We start from the raw sequence: 21,871 nt of genomic DNA, 5'->3' as shown, positions 1-21,871 counted from the left end.
TAATTAAGAAAAGAATTTTAAATAAAGTAATAGCTCAAAAAACGAGTCAAGGGAAAGAGTGTAAGGAGAAGAGAAAAGGACAAGAGCAACGCCCGAGAAAGAGGACTGATATACAAAATGTGTTTGCATGAACCCTGTAAGTCAGCATGCATGAACGACACTTTCTCAGGAGATATACATGTTGGCGATGTTTTGCAGCCCATACCTGGAGAGCCACCCAGAATGTCAATCAAATAAAAAACCGAAACATCAAAATGTTGGGGCTGGAAGAGGCCTTCGAGGTCAGGTGGTCCAGCGATCTAATTTCAAACTTGGACAAACTGAGGCCCGAAGGAATAAGTGACTTGGGAAGCCAAATAGTGCAACTCTGACTAAGATAATGAGCCAAGACAATTCCAAAAGCCACGACGAGAAAAACAGAACTGAGGAGCCGAGCGCAGATTGACGTGGCACGTTGAAGCTTTACACACTGTCTCAAGGGCTGGGAAGGGGAGGGGATTTAGGACCTAAAATTCAAAAACTTAGTGTTAAAATGCTGTTATATGTAACTGGCAAATACTTAATGAAATGGACTTGTGTTTGTACGTATGTATATATGTGTGTGTTTTTATTAAAGATCAAATAGCTAGTAGCGTGCAGACCTGGAGGTGGGGATCCGAACTCCCCAAACTAGTGACTTTTCCTCATATTATGCTACTTTTCCTCAAGACCTTGATCTTAGCAACAACCATTTGGCTATCATTTGAATTCCTGATGTTTTTCTTTCTGCACCCTTTTCTCTGGATTGCCTTCTAGCTCGGGTCCTTGCTGTTACTCTGCCTCTCGATCCATCATTTTCTTTAGTCTCTCCCTGCCCCCAGCCCTGGCTCGGCACCTGCCCCAACGTCTCACGTCCTCTCTTCAGTACAGTGAGTTCATAATGCACACAAAGAAGACTCCTCCACGGTGCTGCATCATAAAAAGTGAGGCTCGGTGTTGCCATGCTTTCCCTGCCCTCCTCCCTTCCCCCTCCCAGATCGGAGAAGCACTTCCATCGAGTTACACAAACCCAACGCCCAAAGCCGTATCAGCAGGCAGGAAGTCGCTTGTTTTTCCTGAGTTTCCACTCCCACGGTTCCTTCTCCCAAGTTTCCACTCCCACGGTTCCTTCTCCCAAGTTTCCACTCCCACAGTTCCTTCTCCCAAGTTTCCACTCCCACGGTTCCTTCTCCCAAGTTTCCACTCCCACGGTTCCTTCTCCCAAGCCCCTCGGCTAGCTCCACAGTTCTTCCTTGGTGCTCTGAGGCAAAGACTGAACATGAGAACGCCTCTGTAGGCGCAGGGAGAAGGGCATCGTCATTCATGTTGAGGCGATTCTACGGGCAGATCAGAAGCCCCAAGTGGCCTGCGTGTGGTCTGTGCTAAGAGCAGCCCGGCGCCTTTGCTCCGCGGTCACTGTGCAGGGGGGTCTGGCCAGCAGGACTTCCTCTGCAGCCATCAAAGACGGGCCTGGGAGAGTACACAAGGCTTTGCTTCGCCGGTCTGGCGGCGCCGCATCCTCAGAACACACCCAAGAGCGAGCGGCAGGGCAGCCCGAGCCCCCACCCCAAGGACAACAAGCTCTCCAGAAGCTCCTGCAGCACGCAGCTGCCCGCAGCAATCCGGCCAGGTCGGCCGACCCCTTCCTGGAACGCCTACCTACGGGCAGGTGAGCTGCAAAGGAAAGCCGAGTTGGGAGAGGCAGCAAACGCTCCTCTCACCCTCCGTCAGGGGGGCTCCGAGCCAAGCCTTTAACCAGCCTCCTGGTGCGCGGCGAGGGCGCGACTCCGCTGACTGTGCGTGTGAGCTTGTTCCGCGTCTCAACATAAACCGGTCACGGGTGTTCAGGCCGCCCAGACAGGGACGCCGCAGTCGGCCACCAGCTGCTCCTATTCAGGGGTCAGGCGGGAGGTCCGGACGCCCCCGCTGCTTTGCAGCACTTAAGGGAGGACGAGCCCCTCTCCAGGAGGCGGCATCCGGAGCACGCCTAAAGCAGGACTTTTCTCCGTGTCGCAGCCCCTGGGGGGGTCTCAACTTAACAGGTCCGCTCCGAGCCCTCTTTGACTAGACCAGCAGCTTTGTTGTGCTTGCCTCATTGTGCTGGCAAACGGTCAAGACAAAGAGCGCAGCGTGCACGCGGGCCCTTTGGCCACCACGCTACTCGGATGCCATGCTGAAATGCATCTGATGCCGCCTGTGCAGTAATGCAGCAGCTGCAGCTCCCTCTGCTGAGAGGGACTCTTAGACGGGGGCAGAGAGGCCAGAGATAGGCCTTAAAGGTCAGTCCAGTCATTCGTGAGATAATTTTTTCATATTAAAAGGGAAACAAACAAGAACAACTTTTCTAGAAGGTAGACACATTTTGAGTATAAATGGGAGAAGATACCCCAAGAGTGTTGGTTGGATCTATTGAACGCTTTTTAGAAATTCAGGAGATTAAAAAACATCTATGAGCAGAACTGAAATATTAAGAGAGAATGATGAATTAGAAGAAAGGAAGGAAGAAAAAGCAATAAGGAGGAAGGAAAGAATTTAGACAGGAAATCAAGAGGCAGGGAAAGGTCAGGGAGGAAAAGGCAAAGCAGGAAGAGTACAGGATATGGCATTTGTGGTAGGTGTTTTTCAAAGCTATTGAAGCAACAAATAAATCATAATCTATCACTAATGGGGGAAGAAAGGTTTTATATTTAATTCTTCCTTAAAAGAATTTTTATAACTTCAAAACAGCAAGAATGATTTCCAGAACTCTCAGAAAAAATCTATTCTCATTTCTTTAACATTATACATTGCATCTGATAAAGTTGATTATTACTGTACTTTTTATATGTAAAGTCTTCTTTTTTTTGGCATTAAAAAAAAACAAACAAACAACCCTCAGCTTCTGTCTTAGAATCAATACTGTGTGTTGGTTCCAAGGCAGAAGAGTGGTCAGGGCTAGGCAATGGGGTTAAGTGACTTGCCCAGGGTCACACAGCTGGGAAGTATCTGAGGTCAGATTTGAACCCAGGACCGCCCATCTCTAGGCCTGACTCTCCATCCACTGAGCTACCTACCTGCCCTATATGTAAGTTCTTAAGAAGATTTAGTAGGTAGATGATCATTCATTTTATTCATCTGTTTGCTTCTAGTGCCACTAAGTTTGAGGTATTAATGATGTACCCAAGTAAGTGTGTCTAAAATGCATAAGCAAGCTAGACTTCCCTTCCATTTACTGGCTATATTGCAGAATTAATCTCTCAAAGTTTTGTCTTTTTGAGACTCACAAACCTCAAATCATCCCAATTTTTATTGTGATGTTCATCTTTCTAAAAAAAGAAAGCCACCCCGTAACATCAAAATTCTTTTCATCATCTAAATTGAGAACTGCAAGAGTAAAATGGAAATAGTTCAGCATAATCTGAACGTCTCCACTTCATACTCATTGAAAGAAAATCTAGTCCAGATATTGCTGCTTGGGGAGAATGTGGAGAATTACCATGCAATGCCTTAGCAACGACTGGGAAATTGGGCTAGAACCCATTCCCACCGTCACCCAAGTTTCTCTGCTTCTTGGACCTTTAGCGTCAGACTCAGCCTTTTTTCCTCCACTCCAAAGACTGAAAGGCTCCTTTCATCGTTCTTTTGAGGAAGACTAAATAGAATGAGAAACAAACCTAGTTATATGGTGCTTGAAGTATTTTCCGTGTTCTGGGTCTGGAGGAATTTCTGCTCATTTCGCTTCACCACCTGTTGCTGACTTCGTAAAGGCCTCTCTCTAAAGTTTCTTCTTCTGATCGTGTTCACCATGTAAAATAGAGCATGTGGGCCGAGGATGTTCGGCACCAAAGCCCATTCAGATCAGGGATGGGTCAGGGTCAAAGGGAGGCCCTGCTGAGAACGCAGCAAGAATTCCGTGACAACCATTCATTTCAAAGCTCTCTTTGGCGCAACACTCTCCTAGTCTACGGAAATTTTGGATATTCGGAACCTCAATCTACATGGAGAAAAAAATGAGTACAATCAGAGCAACTAGAATGAAACAATAGTCTCGGTACCTTCATATTAGATGCCTCAGTTTCCAGTTTTGTTAGATGATTGGAATTATCTTCTAGCTCTTGTCGAAGATTCGAGTTCTCCATCTTCAGTGCTTCAACTTGTTTTAACAACTGATCGTATGAAGCTGCTGCCATCCTTGGCTCCCCTTCGACCTACAAAATTAAAAATGATTGGAAATGCTTCACTAAAGGATCCTTAGTTAAAAAGAAGGGGAGAAAACCAGCCTCTTCCCTGACATTTATTTCTAAATAATACTTAATGGTTTTAGAACAATACTGTGTCGTTCCTTGAATTAAGGAGAGAAATCAGGCGCTTTGGATTAAATTTCTAGGAAAATGATATAAAAAACAGACGTCTTTCTTTGAAGCAAACAGGGCAAAAGCAACTGAATTTTTTTCAAGGATAAAAATTAATTTTCTCTCTCTCATCATCACCATCATCATCGAGGGAAGAAAAAACCTTGTGAGAAATACATACTGTCAAGCACAGCTAAGCTCTCTCCTAGTCACATCCAAACATCCTCTTCTTTTGTACTCTCCGCAAGAATCTGCCACGCTGGGTCACTGCGTGGATCAGAGTCTTAAAGCTTCCAAAGCTATTTAAAATGAAATTTTAAACCATACAGTGGGGGGCAGGGAGATGGCTCGGTGAGTTGAGAGCTAGGCCTGGAGAGAAGCGAGGTCCTGGATTCAAATCTAGCCTCAGACACATTCCCTCGCTACTTGATCCTGGACAAGTCATTTGATTCTAAGACCAAAAATAAGACTTGTTTAAAAAAAAAAAGGCTCTAGCTCAGCTTTCTGCCTGAGGAGAACCTTCTCCAGGGCCTGGTTTTTCTTCCAGGTAACCCTGAGGCACGTACACGTGCATTTCACCAATCCAAATGACAACTTCCCCCCAATGGAGAACGTAACCGATAAGCGGTCTGAAAAGGTCTTCTCTTGTGCGCCTGAGGAAACGTGGAACGTGAATGATGTGCACTTTGTAGGCTCACAAAGGCCCCTCGAACCAGGCAGCCAGGGGAGGTCCTGGATGCAAACCAGGCCTCGGGCACTTCCTAGAGCGGTGCCCCAACGGCCCAGCCTGGCTGCTAGTCTGCCTTGGGCCGGGGACGTGGAGCAGAGTCACAGCGAGCGCTCGCTGGGCCGCCGCCGCTAACATCACACACACGCGGGTCAGAACAACAAGGCAGGAGACGCTCTTTTGGCCCAGCGAGGCTCTGGGAGGGCCGCAGACAAGAAAACAAAACGAGCGGCTCCATCACGGCCCCGAGCTCTCGCAGCCTTCTCGGCGCGTTCATTCACGCCTGCGAGAAGCCTCCGAGGAGACCTCGAGGACGTGCAGGGAGGCTCGGCGCGATCAAGTCCGCGCGCTGACCTCCCCACACAGGGCGCTGCGGGCCGAGCGCACCCTGGGAAACGGCGGCCGTGCAAAGCGGCTGCTGCGTGTGTTCCAAGGAGCACGGTTTGTCGTGGTCGCTCTACTGGAAGAGAAGTTTGCGGTGAAGGAGGTGACAGAGTTCAGGGGGGCCGCTGGGGGCTCGGTGGGTGGAGCCCCGGGTTCCAGGGCGCCCTCAGAGCCTTCCCAGCGGGGTGACCCTGGGCCAGTCCCCTCGCCCCGTGGCCTCGCCCCGGCCGCTCTTCGGCCCTGGAGCCAGCACACAGCACCGACTCCAACAGCCGAGAGCAAACCGGCTTGTCTTTGGAGACGCCTGCTGGTCCAGGGCCAATCGGGGGCGTGCAGAGGGAGGGGGGCACCCGTGGGGGTTATCGGGCTCCGGGCAAGAGGGCGAGCCCTGAAGAGGGCCCGCGGATCTCGTGAAAGACCGAGGCAGGCGATGGGTGAGAAGAGCGCCAACAAGCAGCCCGGATCCAGGGCCTGCCGAGCTACGGGGGGAGACGCGAAGCGCCAAGGCCAAAGGCTTTGCTTGGCCACCTTAGAGGCTTCGGGAGCTGGCAGAAACAACTGAAGGGGGGGAGGGGAAACGCCAAAGGCCGCACCAGTACAGGGCGACTTGACGGGGGAGAAGAGAAGCGGCTGCCCACACCATCAGGAGCTCGTCGGTCATGGCGGCCGCGTGCCAGGGAAGAGCTGCAGATGAGCCCGGCAGTGGGCCTGGGGCAGAGAGGCGAGGCTGGAAGCCGGTCAGGAGCGAGCCGTGGAGAGATGACACTGAATCCAGGGGAGCTGGCGAGGTGGGGCTGTGCAGCGATGTCCGGGATGAAGAGAGGACACTTGGGAAGAGCTCCCTGGTCTGAGAGGGAAGGCCGAGCCTGGAAGTCAGCCTGCCTCCCCAGGTCCTGGTCCTGGTCCGATCCCGGTCCTGGTCCTGGCCCCGGTCTGGTCCTGGTCCTGGTCCCGGTCCCAGTCCCGTCCTGGTCCTGGCCCCGGTCTGGTCCTGGTCCTGGTCCCGGTCCCAGTCCCGTCCTGGTCTGGTCCTGGTCCTGGTCCGATCCCGGTCCTGGTCCTGGCCCCGGTCTGGTCCCGGTCCTGGTCCCGGTCCCAGTCCTGTCCTGGTCCCGGTCCCGGTCCCGTCCTGGTCTGGTCCTGGTCCCGGTCCCAGTCCGGTCCTGGTCCCGGTCCCGGTCCCGTCCTGGTCCGGTCCTGGTCCGCAGCAGCGTTCATCCTACAAGGCTGGTGGGGTCACCATCCCCCCCAAAGTCCACGCCTGCCTGCCTGCCCGTGACCCAGGGCCGAGGGCCGCACGTGCCATCAAGCGCATCACCTCTGAGTACATCTCTAAAAGGGCTCCCCGACACTGATGCCGCCTCTCTCCTAAGGGGGTTTGGGGGAGACGCCGAGTGTTGCGGAAATGAATTTTCCCTGTCAACACCGGATCTGGAGCCCGCAGAATGGGTCGGGATTCTGGCTGGAACTGGGGATAATTAGGTTCACCTCCCCGGGCTAACCTCGTCGTTATCAGCGGGTGTCAAAGGGGAGACAAACCCTGTCCAGAAGATTCACCCTCCATGTTTGCGTGAGCCCAAAGCGGAAGCTTCGCCTTTGTGAAGGATGTCCCGTCCCTACACGTCCTTTTTTTCTTTCAGTGAAATGAGCTGGGATCGAGGCTGTATCTCTGGGTTTTGGTGGGCTTTTTTAAACATTCTCTCTTATTTTTTGAACCCAATTAAAAACTGGCAGGCAAAGCATTTCCACCTGCATTAGGCACAGCTTTTTAGAAATATGCTATGTGTTCAGTATGCTTCAGTCCAAGTATCAAGTTTAACCTGAAATCGGTTAGCTTCTGGACAGCTAAAACACGAGAGCCCGGCTCCCAGCGCTCATTCGACTTAGCACTGAACTCCGGCTCCTCATTTAAATGAGTGAGTCGGCTATTTTCTTAGAGTATCTCAGTCTAAACTGCAACTCAAATTTGCAGCTCTGCTATTAGATGATCAAAGAGACTCGCAGGATTAACCGAACCAAAAAGAGGGCCCCAGTTTATTTTCAGCAATTTCTCAAGTATAAAAGCCACATTTCTTCTCACACATATTCTTTGGTATTTTTAATTTCACCCAGAAAGATGACAGGTAAAATTCCCGAACGTGCTGCTTCTTCCCTTATCCCCGTGTTTAAGAGAAAAAGAAAGCAAAGCATGAACTGACAATGTAGGGAAAGAGAACTTCCTAAAACTGCAGATTCCTTCCAGCTTACAAACTGCTACTGGTATCTCCTACAGTAAAAAATGCAGTTTTCTCTTACAGCCGATCTGGCAACAGATTCTTTGGGCCCAGCCCAGCCATCCCGGACTTAGGGAGTCCCCCAAAAAGCTAAGGGAGCCTGTGGGTGAACGTGGGTGATTTTAGGAAACAAGCGCCATCTCTCCATGGGGGTGTGGCATGTAGCTGGTGGAGTCAGTACATACAAAGAATAGGGCGTTAAACCACAGCCAGCTGAGCCGATATTCAGTTCCTGGGTTGGTGCAGAAAACAGGAAAGAATCCACATGTGCAAGCATTTCTGGGTGGGGGGGTTTCTCTTGCCATCTGATGGCCCATGATTTCGGCTATTGCCAGATTTTAGGGCCCATTTCCGAATGAACGAGAACGACACCAGACCTGCCAAAAGAACACGGAGCAAATTCTCCACAAAGCACTTTATGATCCACAATGATCAGTTTGGGGGTGACCTCATTAAGGGCAGAAAAGCTGCCACTCGCAAAGGAAGAGAAAGGGCTGCTGCCTCCTCCACGATTGATTCCCATTTCCTGAAGGGACCTCTTTTGTGCTGTAAGATGAAAATGACAAGCCGCTGCCTCGGTTTCCACTTTTGCACTCTAGCCCCCCACCCCTGTTTAGCACAGCCCTGGCACCGCAACTCGGTGGTAAAGCTTGTCAGAAACGAGTCTGCGGCCAGCAGGGCGTCAGAGGTCCATCCCTGAGCACAAAAAGCGCCGCATCCAGGCACTAACAAAGACACCGGCGGCCGCGGCGGCGTCTCTGCGGAGGGCTCTGGCTTGGCTGGTCACAATAGCATGCAGATTCCTGGCCCCCGAACTCCCCCCTCCCAAAGACCCGTAAGCTCTGCAGTACCTGCCTCCTGCGCTTCCTTCATTTTGGGTCCGCTCCATCCACATGGAGGGCTCCGCAGCTGCCTTGTGCCCCTCCCTCCCTCCCTCCCTCCCTCCCTCGGCAGAGCTGCTTGCTGCAGTCACGAAGGACCTCGGTGGAGCCGAGCCCTCAGTCCTCGCCATTAATCTGCTCCATTCTTTGTTGTCCTTCCCCGTTTCCGTAGAGACTCTTATTCTGCTGTTCTGGTGCCAAAAGGCCTTTTAAAAACAAAAGCTGCTTCTCGCCCTACGCCGCTCCTAACATCCCCTCCCCCTCTTCCTCTCCTGTCAAACGCCGAGCAGAAGCCCAGAAAAGCCATCATTGGTCAGCACTGCAGTAACGGGGCAAACCCTTCCCGCTTGACATGCAGCACAGCGCACAGGACGGAGCGGGGAGAAAGGGGCGCCCTCCCCTAGTCATTGGTGCTCCCCTCCCCCTCTGCAGCAAATGTGGCTGCCGGATTCCATACCTACCCCATCTCCGAACCTGGCTGCACCTCCATTCCATCTCCAGTGACACCCCCTCCTCGGCTGCGCCAAGGCAGCCACATGCCGGTCACGTGGGAGCTCGGCCAGCCAATCCCCCAGCTCCCCTCCGAGGAGGGAGGAGCTCGGAGCAGCAATCAGCAGATTACCCCGCTGCTGCCCCTGCCCTTTCCAAAGCAGTCTGCCACGAAAGGCAGAGACCCCACCCCAAAGCACAGGCCTGCCACAGCCCCAGAAAGGGTGCCGCACCATGCCATGCCCAAGCGGGCTGGGGGCGGGGAGGAGTCGGAGAGGCTCACTGCTTCCTTTTCATGGCGGTCCACCAGGACGAGCGCGAGCCGGCCAACAGTTTGGTTAAAACCATTGGTGGTGGCGCTGAGTAGCTCTTTAGGCATGTGACCAGCTGCCTAACTGTCCAAATACGCCTGCGTGCCTGTGCCAGCTCCATGCCATCGCCGCCGTCCAACAGCAGCCCGTTGCATCCAGCTAGCTTCTCTTGTGTGGATGGCTAAGCTGACACTGACTAGCCCGAGCTCAGGACTGAGCATCCGCCACATGTGATCAAGCATCTTCCCGGGCGGACAGTGTCAGCCGATAAACACTGCTTCGGTGCCCGAGTCCCAGCTCAGGAAGTCCGGAGGGGGGGAGGGGGGCGTGAAAAACAACCAAGCACAAATACGAGTGGGACATGGTGGCCAGAAGGAAGGGAGAGCATGTGGGGAAGGCGGCCATGTTTCTCACAGAAGAGGAGGGTTTCGTTAGAACTGTTGGGAAACCGGGGCTAAGAAGAGACACAAGGCTGTGGAGGGAGAGCAGTCAGAGAAAGGGGCTGCAGTTCAGAAGTGGAGCATCTTGTAGGGGTCTGATAAGGGTACTTCACAGCGGCATCCACAGCGAAGTCATGCCGGCCCGTGTAGAGAATAATCGATTGTGATTACACCAAACGGAAAAACCTCTTGAATGAATAAATTAATTCAACTAGAGTAAGAAGGGGACGAATTGATTCAGAATTTTTTAACCCAACATCTCTAAGGGTCTGATTAATATATGCATATATATATATAAGCAATTAGCAGAACTAGGTAAGACCAAAAGCTATTCTCTAATAAAAAACCGGGTTAAAGGATATTCATAAACAGTTCTCGGAAGGAACACAAGCTAATTTTTAAACTCTTACCATCTGCTTTAGAATTGATACTAAGTGTCAGAACAATAGGGGATAGGCAATTGGAGTTAAGTGACTTGCCCAGGGTCACACTGCCTGAAAGTGTCTGAGACCAAGGCCTTCCATCTCCAGGCTTGCCTCTCTAGCTGCTGAGTCACGGCCCAGTATTGCAAACTATTATCAACAATATGGAAATAATGCTCTAAATCATGACCAACAAACAAGCAAATTAAACCTATTCTGGCATTTCACCTCGCACTTATAAAAAAATGACAAAATATGAAAATATTCAAGTTGAAGGGGTTAGAAAAGAGGAGAATTTTAATAGGCTGAGATCTATGAACTAGTCTAGCGATTGCACTTATTCAAGGATATGACTCCCCCCCAAAGTTCCTCATACAATAAAATATTTATAACAGATCTGGAAACAAACTGCTATGCAATGATCATAAAATAATACTGTGCCATTATCTATATGTTGAAATAAAGAAGCACAGGAAAACAAATTTAGATAAACCAAAACTATATTCAATGACAATAACATCAATCAAAGCAAAACAATCAAAAGCAAATACTGCAAAATAATGACGACCCAGCAGAACCCCTATGAGATAGATCACTTCCACACGCTTCTTTTCCTGTCAAAAATGGACTGCTACAGGCGTGGAAAACTTCTCAAGCTATGTTGGTTCATTTTGTTTGATTGTTTTACTTCCCTTTTTAGTCTTCTGTCATAATAGTTTTCTGGGGATGAAGAAAGAGTGGGATATACTGTGAAATGAAAGTGACATAAAAACAAAAGATATCCATATGAATTTATGTTAATAAAAATGATCACAATTTCATTATGTATGAGAACATCAGAACCTTCAGGACTATTATTTTGCTCTACAAAGTTAAATATTTCTTTGTACTTAATGAACTTTAGAAATTGTATTTGCTCTACATTATGATAAATTCTGTGCCTATGCATTATAGAAAATCATTTGCAAAAGCCTTCTGGTTCTCTTCCCATCTATTTACAAAGATATATTGCCAATTACATGAATTAAATTTCCACACAAGTTTTCCTTAGTTATATGATCAAACTTCTTTCTCTCTTTCCTTCCTTCTCCTTCCCCTCCCAGAGCTGGGAAGTATTGGGTCTATACATGTATTATCATACAAAAAATATTTCCATATTGATAATTTTTTGTGAGTAATCTTATAAAATGAAAATCCCAAAACATAAATCCAAATAAACAACTGAAAAATCGTATGCTTTCATCTGCATTCTGACTGCAATAGTTCGTTCTCTGGAGGTGGATAGCATTCTTGTGTTACATTCCTTAGAACTGTCCTCGATCACTGTACTGTCTCTTCCATTGAAAATGATCCCTGATACATCTACTACTCCTTAATCCTGGTGCCTTTCCTCTTTTAATTACTTACTATTTATCCTGCATAAAGATTATCTGCACATATGTCTGCTTGTTGTCTCTCCACTAGAATGCAAGCTCCTTTAAGGCAGAGAATGTTTTTTGTCTCCTTTTGTATCCCTAGAGCTTAACAAAGTGCCTGGGATATAGAAGGTGCTTAATCAATGTTTAATGACTATCATAGAAATGACATTTTAAACTTGGAAACAAAAGCATGTGGGTTCATGGTCATAGGTTTGGAGAAAGGACCTTGGAAAGTGTGTCATCTCACTGTAAAGGTCACACGTGACAGAAATGAGATTCACATTCAGATTCTCTGACTACAATACCTGGCACACAGTCCTGGATTTAACAATAAGCATTTGATATATAAATTCCTAATAAAAAGCACTGAACAAAAGCTTACTGGAAAAGACCCAGCATATTTCCTAAAAGTAATTTTAAAAACTGAAATATTTGTTGATTGTCTCTGCCCCCTCACTGGGTAAAAAACAAACCACCAAGCCCCCCCTTATTTAGTAACAAATATGATTAGTTTAGCAAAACAAATTCTATACAGTTGATTCCCAATATCAGTTTCATCACAAGAGGGTGGGGAAATTATTTATATTGTAAAAAGGAATTCTCTATTCCTTTAATTTAATGGGGGACCTGGAGGTCCTCTCACCATACAGATGTGTGGAGAGTAACCAGCCCGTAGTGACAGAAAGTAGAAACCATAGAGATGGGAAGTAAGGGGGGCCAGCTTCAGTTGGGCAGGCTGGCAGTTGCTGGGAAGTTGGCTGCTGGGTGCGCGCTGGTCATTTGGGATTGGTTGCTGGTGGTGTGGGTTGGTGATTAGGTGTGTGTGTGTGTATTCTGGCTGCTGAGCTGAGCTGAAGGTCGATCAGCTGGACTTTAAGGGCAGTAAGATATAGGCACTTTTAGGTAGTAATGAAGGACATTCATTATATATCATAATTATAGACAATTACATAATTATAGAAAATCATATAGACATTGGGAAATTTCCTTTCTCTCTCTCTTTCCTATATTTCTCTCCTTTACTATATTCATTTTACTTAATTCTTTTCCTATCTCGGTTTTAATTAAACTGTTCATTGTTAAAAGCTGCTAGAAGTTTTTTTCCTCTGGCTTAAAGAGATAATATTAATATACAACTCTTCTATTTTCTCATTAAAACTAAATTATTGAAAGCTGCTCTCTTATTTTGTCAAAACTTCCAATTTAACTGTATAATAATCATCAGACTTAAGTATCAAAACCTTGATTTTATAATGTAGATATTTACAGCATACATTTTTTTTCAAGTTTTGCCACCTTCGTTCTGCATGTTTGTCCAAGTGTGCAGAGAGAAAATAATTAATTTGTTCTTCTCAGGTTGGGATTCCAATAGAGAAGGAAAACTTGTTTAGGAATTCAGAATAACATCTCGAGGACATTTTATTATTGTCATAGATCCAGTGGGTTGAGAGATCTCTTATCTTAAAGAAAGCAAAAAATTGGGCTGTCTACCTTATCTTCTCTGACCTTTAGAAGTCACAAGAGTCAATCCAAAAGACATAGCTACCTCTTAATAACCCCCTTGACTCATGTAATCAAGCAGCTATTTTTCTTCTGTATTTCTGCTCCCACAGTTCTTCCTCTGAATGTGGATAGCGTTCTTTCTCATAAGTCCCTCCAGATTGTCCTGGATCATTGCATTGCTACTAGTAGAGAACTTCATTACATTTGATTGTACCACAATGTATCCATCTCTGTGCATAATGTTTGTCTGGTTCTGCTCTTTTTCACTCAGCATCAATTTCTGGAGGTCGTTCCTGTTCACATGGAATCCCTCCAGTTCATTATTCCTTTGAACACAATAGTATTCCATCACCATCAGATACCACAATGTGTTCAGCCATTCCCCAATGGAAGGGCATCCCCTCATTTTCCAAATTTTTGGCCACCACAAAGAGTGCAGCTATGAATATTCTTGTACAAGTCTTTTTCCTTATTATCTCTTTAAGGTACAAACCCAGCAGTGTTATGGCTGGATCAAAGGGCAGACAGTCTTTTAGCGCCCTTTGGACATAGTTCCAAATTGCCCTCCAGAATGGTTGGATCAATTCACAACTCCACCTGCAATATATTAATGTCCCTGTTTTGCCACATCCCCTCCAGCATTCATTATTTTCCTTTGCTTTCATGTTAGCCAATCTGCTAGGAATGAGATGGTACCTTAAAGTTGTTTTGATTTGCATTTCCCTGATTATAAGAGATTTAGAACACTTTTTCATGTGCTTATTAATAGTTTTGATTTCTTTATCTGAAAAGTGTCTATTCATGTCCCTTGCCTATTTATCAATTGGGGAATGGCTTGGGTTTTTTTGTACAATTGATTTAACTCTTTATAAGTTTTGTCAGAGGTTTATGTTATATTTTCCCCCCAATCTGTTGTTTCCCTTCTAATTTGTGTATACAAGAACTCTTTAATTTAATGTAATCAAAATTATTTATTTTACATTTTGTGCTTTTTTCTAACTCTTGCTTAGTCTTGAAATCTTTCTTTTCCCAAAGATCTGACAGGTATATTATATTCAAGTCATTCACCCATTCTGAGTTTATCTTGGTATAGGGTGTGAGATGATCTAAACCTAATCTCTCCCATACTGTTTCCCAATTTTCCTGGCAATTTTTGTCAAATACTAGAATTTTGTCCCAAAAGCTGGGATCTTTGGGTTTATCATAGACTGTTTTGCTGAGGTCATTTACCCCAAGTCCATTCCACTGATACTCTCTTCTGTCTCTTAACCAGTACCATATTGTTTTGATGATCACTGCTTTATAGTACAGTGTGAGATCTGGTACTGTTAGACTACCTTCCTTCACCTTTTTTTTTCATTAGTTCCCTGGATGTCCTTGATCTTTTGTTCTTCCCAATGAATTTTGTTTTAGTTTTTTTTCTAATTCAGTAAAAAAGTTTCTTGGAAGTTTGACGTGTATGGCAAAAAAATAAGTAAATTAGTTTGGGTAGGATTGTCATTTTTATTGTTAGCTCATCCCACCCATGATCAATTAATATTTTTCCAAGTATTCAGATCTAGTTTTAATTGTGTGGAAAGTGTTTTGTAGTTGTGTTCATATAGTTCCTGTGTTTGTCTCGGCAGATAAATTCCTAAGTATTTTATATTGCCTAGGGTAATTTTAAATGGAATTTCTCTTTCTAGCTTTTGCTGCCAGGATGTGTTGGAAATATATAGAAATGCTGATGATTTATGTGAGTTTATTTTGTATCCTGTAACTTTGCTAAAATTGCTGATTATTTCCACTAGCTTTTTAGGAGATTCTCTAGGATTCTTTAAGTAGACCATCATATCATCTGCAAAGAATGATAGTTTAGCCTCCTCATTGCCCATTTTAATACCTTCAATTTCTTTTTCTTCTCTGATTGCTAATGCTAGTGTTTCTAGTACAATGTTAAATAATAGAGGTGATAAAGATATATACTATTCATTATTTTTAGGAAAGGCACTTGTATTCCTATACTTTCTAGTGTTTTCAATGAGTGTTGTATTTTGTCAAAGGCTTTTTCTGTATCAATTGAGATAATCATGTGATTTTTGTTGGTTTGCTGATGTTTTTCCTAATATGAAACCACCCTTGCATTCCTAGTTGTAATAAAGAGATGATCTGCTAGAGCTAATTGTAATAAAGAGATAATCTGTGGAAGTATTTCTAGGTTGTGGTAATGGATTATCTGGCAGACTAGAGAGCTGTAGGGGAATCTGAGGGATACCTATTTGTTATAATGGAGATAGAAGTACTTCTTCAGAGATGGAGAGATAGTGAGAGATATAGAGATGCTGCTACAGGGGGTACTCTCTGTAGTACTCTGGGATTGCTAGTTGATAACTGCTGGCTAATAAGTCAAGATATTTCCCTTCCTCCTCCCTTCACCTCCCAGTTTCCACCCACAGCCTTCTGCCTCCCTTTCCCTTCCCCCAGTCTTAGTCAGCCACCTTCTAAGTAACTCATGGGAACTATGAGATTTCAGGAAAATATTCTTTACTCTTCTTTTCTCAAGTAAAGGGGTTTATTGGTAACAACAGGATGGGGATTGAGGCGAGAGGGATGAGGTTTGTCCCTAATCTACAAGAAAGGGTTATGAAGGTTTTAGGAAATGTCAGTCTTGTCACAACTGTGACTCAGAGACAGCCAGAGAGATGGAGGACAACTGTTAAGTCTTCTTTCTTCTTCCACTTACACAAAACCACCAACAAAAGTTAATTTCTTCTCAGCCAAACTCCAGAAGCCCCCCCACAAAGGTCCTTCAAGCTAAGACAGATGAAGCCAGTCTCCCCCTGGTCAGGAACCCCAGAGAATAGGTCTCTCTCTTGGTCAGTTAACCCAGAGCCAAAGTCTCAGTTCCTCTCCTCTTGCCAGGCTCACAACTGCCTCTCCTGGGAACATTCCATTTGGAATCTTCACCTTGACAGATCAGGTCCCCAGCTTTCTTTTGCAAGTTTGAAATTCTCTCTTCCTCCATGCCTCTTCCACATGGTATAAATCCCACCTGATCATAATGAATAACCCTCGTGATCACTTGCTGGAGTATTTTTGCTAATATTCTAGTTAAAATTTCTGCATCTGTGTTCATTAAGGAGATTGGTCTATAGTTTTCTTTCTCCATTTTTTATCTGCCTGTCATTGGAATCAGTATATTTGTGTCATAAAAGGAATTTGGTAGAACCCCTGCTTTGCTTATTATGTCAAATAATTTGTATAATATTGGGATTAGTTGTTCTTTGAATGTTTGATAGAATTCACTTGTGAATCCATCTGGTCCTTTTTCTTAGGGAGTTCTTTGATGGCTTGCTCAATTTCTTTTTCTGGTATGTGATTATTTAAATATTCTATTTCTTCTGCTAATCGAGGCAATTTAGATTTCTGTAAATAATCATCCATATCATCTGGATTGCCATATTTATTACCATAGAATTGGGCAAAATAGTTTTTAATGATTACATTAATTTCCTCTTCATTAGAAGTGAGTTCTCCCTTTTCATCTTTGATATTGTTAATTTGATTTTCTTATTTCCTTTTTTTATTAGACTGACCAATACTTTGTCTATTTTATTTTTTTTCAAAAAGTACCTGCTTCTAATCTTGTTTAGTAATTCAATAGTTCTTTTACTTTCAATTTTATTAATTTATCCTTTAATTTTTAGGATCTCTAATTTAGTTTACATCTTGGGGATTTTTTATTTGTTCACTTTCTAGGTTTTTTTTTTTATCTGCATGCCCAAATCATTGACCTCTGCTCTCTCCAATTTGTTAATTAGGATGTAATCAAGGACATAAATTTCCCCCTGAGTACTGCTTTGGCTGCATCCCATAGATTTTGAAAGGATGTCTCATCATTGTCATTTTTCTTTAATGAAATTATTTTTTCTATGATTTGTTCTTTAATCAATTTTGGAGAATCATATTATTTAATTTCTAATTAATTTTCGACTTGCCTCTCCATGTACCCTTACTAATTGTTATTTTTATTGCATTATGATATGAAGAGGTTGCATTTGTTATTTCTGCTCTTTTGCACTTGTTTTGCCATGTTTTTAGACCCTAGAACATGGTCAATCTTTGTGAATGTACCATGTGCGGCTGAAAAAATGTATTCCTTTTTGTCCTTATTTATTTTTCTCTACATATCTATTAATTATAATTTTTCTAAGATTTCATTCACATCTCTTACCTCTTTCTTATTTATCTTTTGGTTTGACTTATCTAGATCTGATAGAGGAAGGTTCAGGTCTCCCACCAGTACAGTTTTACTATTTCCTAGGATGCTATACCATTTGGTGCATACATGTTGAATACTGATATTTCCTCATTGTCTATACTGCCTTTTATCAGGATGTAATTACCTTCCCTATCTCTTTTAAATAGATCTATTTTTACTTTAGCTTTGTTAGATATCATGATTGCAACTCCTGCCTTCTTTTTTCTCAGAGGCTGCCCGATAGATTTTGCTCCAGCCTTTTACCTTTACCCTGTGTGTCTACCAGCCTTGTGTATGTTTCTTGTAGACAAACTATGGTAGGTTTTTGGTTTCTAATCCACTCTATTTGCTTCCGTTTGTAGGTGAGTTCATCCCATTAAGAGTTATGATTAGGGTTTTCCTGCATGCAGCCCATTGTTTAACTTTTTTGAATTTTGCCACTGTGATGGGTATGAGATAAAACCTCAGGCTTGTTTTAATAATGCATCTCACTAATGCATCACTATTAGTGATGTGGAATGTTTTTTAATGTGGCTAAAAATTTGTATTTCTTTTCTTGAAAGCTGCTTATTCAAAACCTTTGACAATTTATCAACGTGGTAATAACTCCATGTTGGGGAAATTTGCAGCAAAGATTTCTTCCCAGTTAACTGTTTCTTTTCTAATCACAGATGCATTGGATTTGCGTAAAAATTAAAATTTTATATAACTGTAACTCTTTTTGTGGGGGCAAAGGATTGGAAGGTGAGAGGATAATCATCAGTGGAGGAATGGCTGAGTATGTTATAGTATATGATTGTAGTGGAATACTATTGTGCTCTAAGAAATGACAAGCAGGAGGAGCTTAGAAGAATCAGCAAAGATTTACACCAACTGAAGTAAAATGAAATTAACAGAGCCAAGAGAACATTGTATACAATGCCAGGAATATTGTACAATGACCAACTGTGAATAACTTAGTTATTCCCAGCAATACAATGATCTAAAACAATCCCAATGGGCTCATGATAAAAAATGTTATCTGCTTCCAGAAAAGGAGCTGATGGAATCTGAATCCAGACCAAGCAAAAGTTTTCCACTTTCTTTAAAAAATATAATCAAAACCATCCATTTTAATCTTCTTTTATCTTCTCTATCCCTTGGTTAGTCATGAATGGGTCTCCTATCCAAAGATCTGCAAGGCAATTTCTTATTCATCTAATTTGTTGATTAGGACATTTTCTAGCTAGGTTACATATCCATCTGGTGCCTATCTAGGTTCCAAGGGCTCATGAACCATGAAGCTCATAAGTTCTGCCAGACTGCTATCCAGTTTTCACAGCAACTGTCAAACATTGACTCCTTCCTTAAGCCACAAGAGTACAGTTTCAGATTTGGCATGGCTAGGGTTCCTTTCTCCCCCCATCCCACCTTTTAGTCATTTTCCTTGGGATTCCTGATCTTTTGTTTCTCCAGACGAATTTCTAATTCTAGAGTCAATTGATAGTGTGATTGGCATGATATATAGTAGAGTAAATTAATTTGGGTAGGACTGTTATTTTTCATTATACTGGTTTGCCCTACTCATGTGCAATAAATAACTTTATTTCCTTAAACAGTGTTTTGTAACCATTATTTAGCAGATTTATTTTGTGTATCTTGAGAGACAGAACACTAAGAACTTTATGTATTCTATAATTATTTTAAACAAATTTCTTTTTCTAGCTCTTCTTATTGGGTTTTATTCAGAACAGAGAGAGATACTGATGAGTTACATGTATTTCTTTTATATCTTGCAATGCAAATGCTGCTAAACAAAGCCAGAAAAAATCTTGATACCATGTTAACTGAGCATACTAAAAATGTATGTTATATAATCTTAACTGGGCTCTCATTCCAGCAAGGCAATCTTCTTACATCTCTTTAATTGATTTACTACCTCACTCTTCACAGTGACTTCCCATGGTAGCCCTATCTCAACCTCTCAGCTGAGAACTGAGGACATTTGTCAACAATTCCCTCTTCCACATTTAATATCAGACAGATGTTTTCTATTTCCTGCTTCACCAATGTTTTTCACAAGAGGTGACCCCTGTCCTTACAAAGCCAAGTCCTCTATATGTGCAAGGAATCCCACTTTATCCTGTATTCTTCAGCATTGCCCACTCTTATCCCTATGTGCTCATTTATCAGCACTTCCTCTGTCTGTTTCCCTCCTATCTAAACACTCTCATGTCTCTTCTATCCTAAAAAATACTTAATTAACCAATACAAGTCTTCAAGCTGTGATACTATTTCTATTCTCCCCTTTGTGGCTAAATTACTTTAAAGTCTATTTGCAATCAATGCTTCCACATGTGCCCTTCCTCTTACTCTCTTTACTCTGTAATTTGGCTTCTGACGGGCAAACTGCTCTCTCTACAATTACCACTGTGCAAATCTATTATCAAAAATAACTAAACAGGAAACCTGGTCAAGTAGAGATAATTTCAGAATTATCAATCTCCCTGAAAACTATGACCAAAAAAGAGATGGGGTACAGTATTTTAAGAAGTAAAGGAAAACTGTCAGCTCCATTAGAACAAGAAGACAAATTGAAAATAGTTATCTACAAACATCGACTAAAATAAACCTCTAAATGAAAATTCCTAGGAATGTCACAGCTGAAATTCAGCACTTCTAGGCCAGATTTTTAAAAAGTAATGTAAGCAGTCAGGAAAAGGGGGAAAAAAAAGGCCGTGTGCCGAAGACCTACATTCAGAGAATCACACAAGACTGATAGCCACTACTGTAAAGAAAAGGACACCTTAGAACACAGTATTTTAAAAGATTTGTAAACAAGAATAAATTACTCTTCAAAACGGAATCTAATTCTATGAGGGAATAAAGGACTTTCAAGTATTCCTGAGGAAAAGGAGTTGAGGAGAAATGGAATTGCAAATACTTGTCCTTGTTACCAAGAGAAATTGTGAACTATGATGAAGTAGTTAATTTTAACCAGGGGAGAAGAAACAAGTATTCAAGCAGAATAGTAAAGTCCTCAAAAGTAGAGAATAACTTAAGAAAAACGGGATCAGGGGTAGATATATTCCACTTTCTTTGCTTTAAAGGAAAAAAGAAAGGGAGGGAGGAGGAAAGAAGGACAGAAGGAAGTTGTAGAAAAAGAAGATAAATGAATTACAACTCATAAAATTTATCCTAATAAGGGTAAAACAAGGTACCTACAAACAAAGGAGTGGGAGGGAACAGGTATCACGTGAACGTCACTCTCAGCCAGACACATACAAAAATAGAGAAGTACCCCACACAAAGGTGTTTTGGTATTACTACATTCAGGTCAACAGGGAAATAGATGGGAAAAGAGAGGGGGTAGAGGGGATTTCGACTGAATGGGGAGCATCCGAGAGGGACTGGTACCAAGTAAAATGGGCTTCAATTTTAGAGATGGAGCATGAGGAGGAGATTAAAAGGGGAAATTGTCTGAGCGAGAGAAGAGGGACAGTGGGCTGAATAGAGGTTTCCATTCTAGATCGTTCTATGGAATATATCCCTCTTTCACCCTCGTCTGCTTCACTGTAAATGGGACAACAAGAGTAAAAAGTCTAAGAAGCTGCCAATCACAACCCTAGTTTTCACAGCTCCCAGTAGGGAGTATCAGAAAACCGTCGACCAACTCATCATCTCAGGTCGGTTGGCCTGCTTGAGCTTCCAGCTCCCGAACGGGTTGGCCGGACGCCTTTCCTTGGACAATTTACACACGCACACGCACACGCACGAGCACGGACAACGCGCCAGGTATCTCTGAAATCTAAAAGTACTTCTGCTGCAAACCACTTCCCTATAACAAGGAAGCGTCGGTAAGCACGTCTTCATCGGAGACCCCGAGGAAAACAAGTTTGACCCAGAGTGATTTCCGGGCAGAAGTACCGGACAGAGGGGTGCTAGATTGGAAGAGAATGTCTCCCTGCCTTCAAGGAGCTCCAACACCAGGGCTCGACAAACGGCATCCTTGGGGGGGTAATCATTTGCCAAGGACGGCATTCAGCTACAATTGTTTATCCTGCATGACCTGCATTTTGTTTTCTAAAACCAATTGTTAAAAGAGGCTTGTGGATCAGAAGAGGACAATAGAGATGTGTTCTAGAGCCGTGATTTCAGTGGTAAGAGGAACTCACAGTGTGAAGATTTCCTCGACCTGTCACTAAAAGTCATCATTTGACAAAATCATGACATACTGTTGGCCAATTGGCTGTGAGTACGAGTCTCTTGCTGTGGAACTCAATGAATGGAAATTATCGAAGAACAGGTCGCTCTCTCCAGGAGTGCCAAAGAAACGTGCCTTTAGTCTTCTTCTATTGTGTGACTTGGGTGAATAGCTGACAAACCAAAAAAGAGCAGTCTAAATTGTATTGATTTAGATTATTTCCCCGGGTTACGCGATTCGTGTTCTCCTCC

The 21,871-nt window shown here is 43.8% G+C and overlaps 1 protein-coding gene across 6 annotated transcripts in view; it reads right to left on the bottom strand.

Annotated features, from left to right (window-relative positions):
- The window catches only part of APC (APC regulator of WNT signaling pathway), a 163,947-nt gene that overhangs the window by 112,597 nt on the left and 29,479 nt on the right, over positions 1-21,871 (bottom strand). Inside the window, exons 1-2 of one of the 6 annotated variants that reach the window (XM_007497806.3) lie at positions 9,076-10,023; positions 4,053-4,205 (exon numbers count right to left, since the gene is read on the bottom strand). The exons of 1 other annotated variant lie outside the window; for it this stretch is intronic. In XM_007497806.3, the coding sequence (XP_007497868.2) occupies positions 4,053-4,205; positions 9,076-9,339 (417 nt within the window). In that variant the 5' untranslated portion in view covers positions 9,340-10,023. Of the gene's footprint in view, positions 1-3,671; positions 4,028-4,052; positions 4,206-9,075; positions 10,024-21,871 lie in introns of those variants that run through there. 4 more of the 6 variants (XM_016423731.2, XM_007497809.3, XM_007497808.3 and 1 more) reach the window with 4 other exon arrangements.

This window comes from Monodelphis domestica, chromosome 7 (assembly GCF_027887165.1).
Source record: "Monodelphis domestica isolate mMonDom1 chromosome 7, mMonDom1.pri, whole genome shotgun sequence".
Lineage (NCBI taxonomy): Eukaryota > Metazoa > Chordata > Mammalia > Didelphimorphia > Didelphidae > Monodelphis > Monodelphis domestica.
Note: the sequence above shows the minus strand (reverse complement) of the source record. Positions and strands in the feature narration are given on the sequence as shown.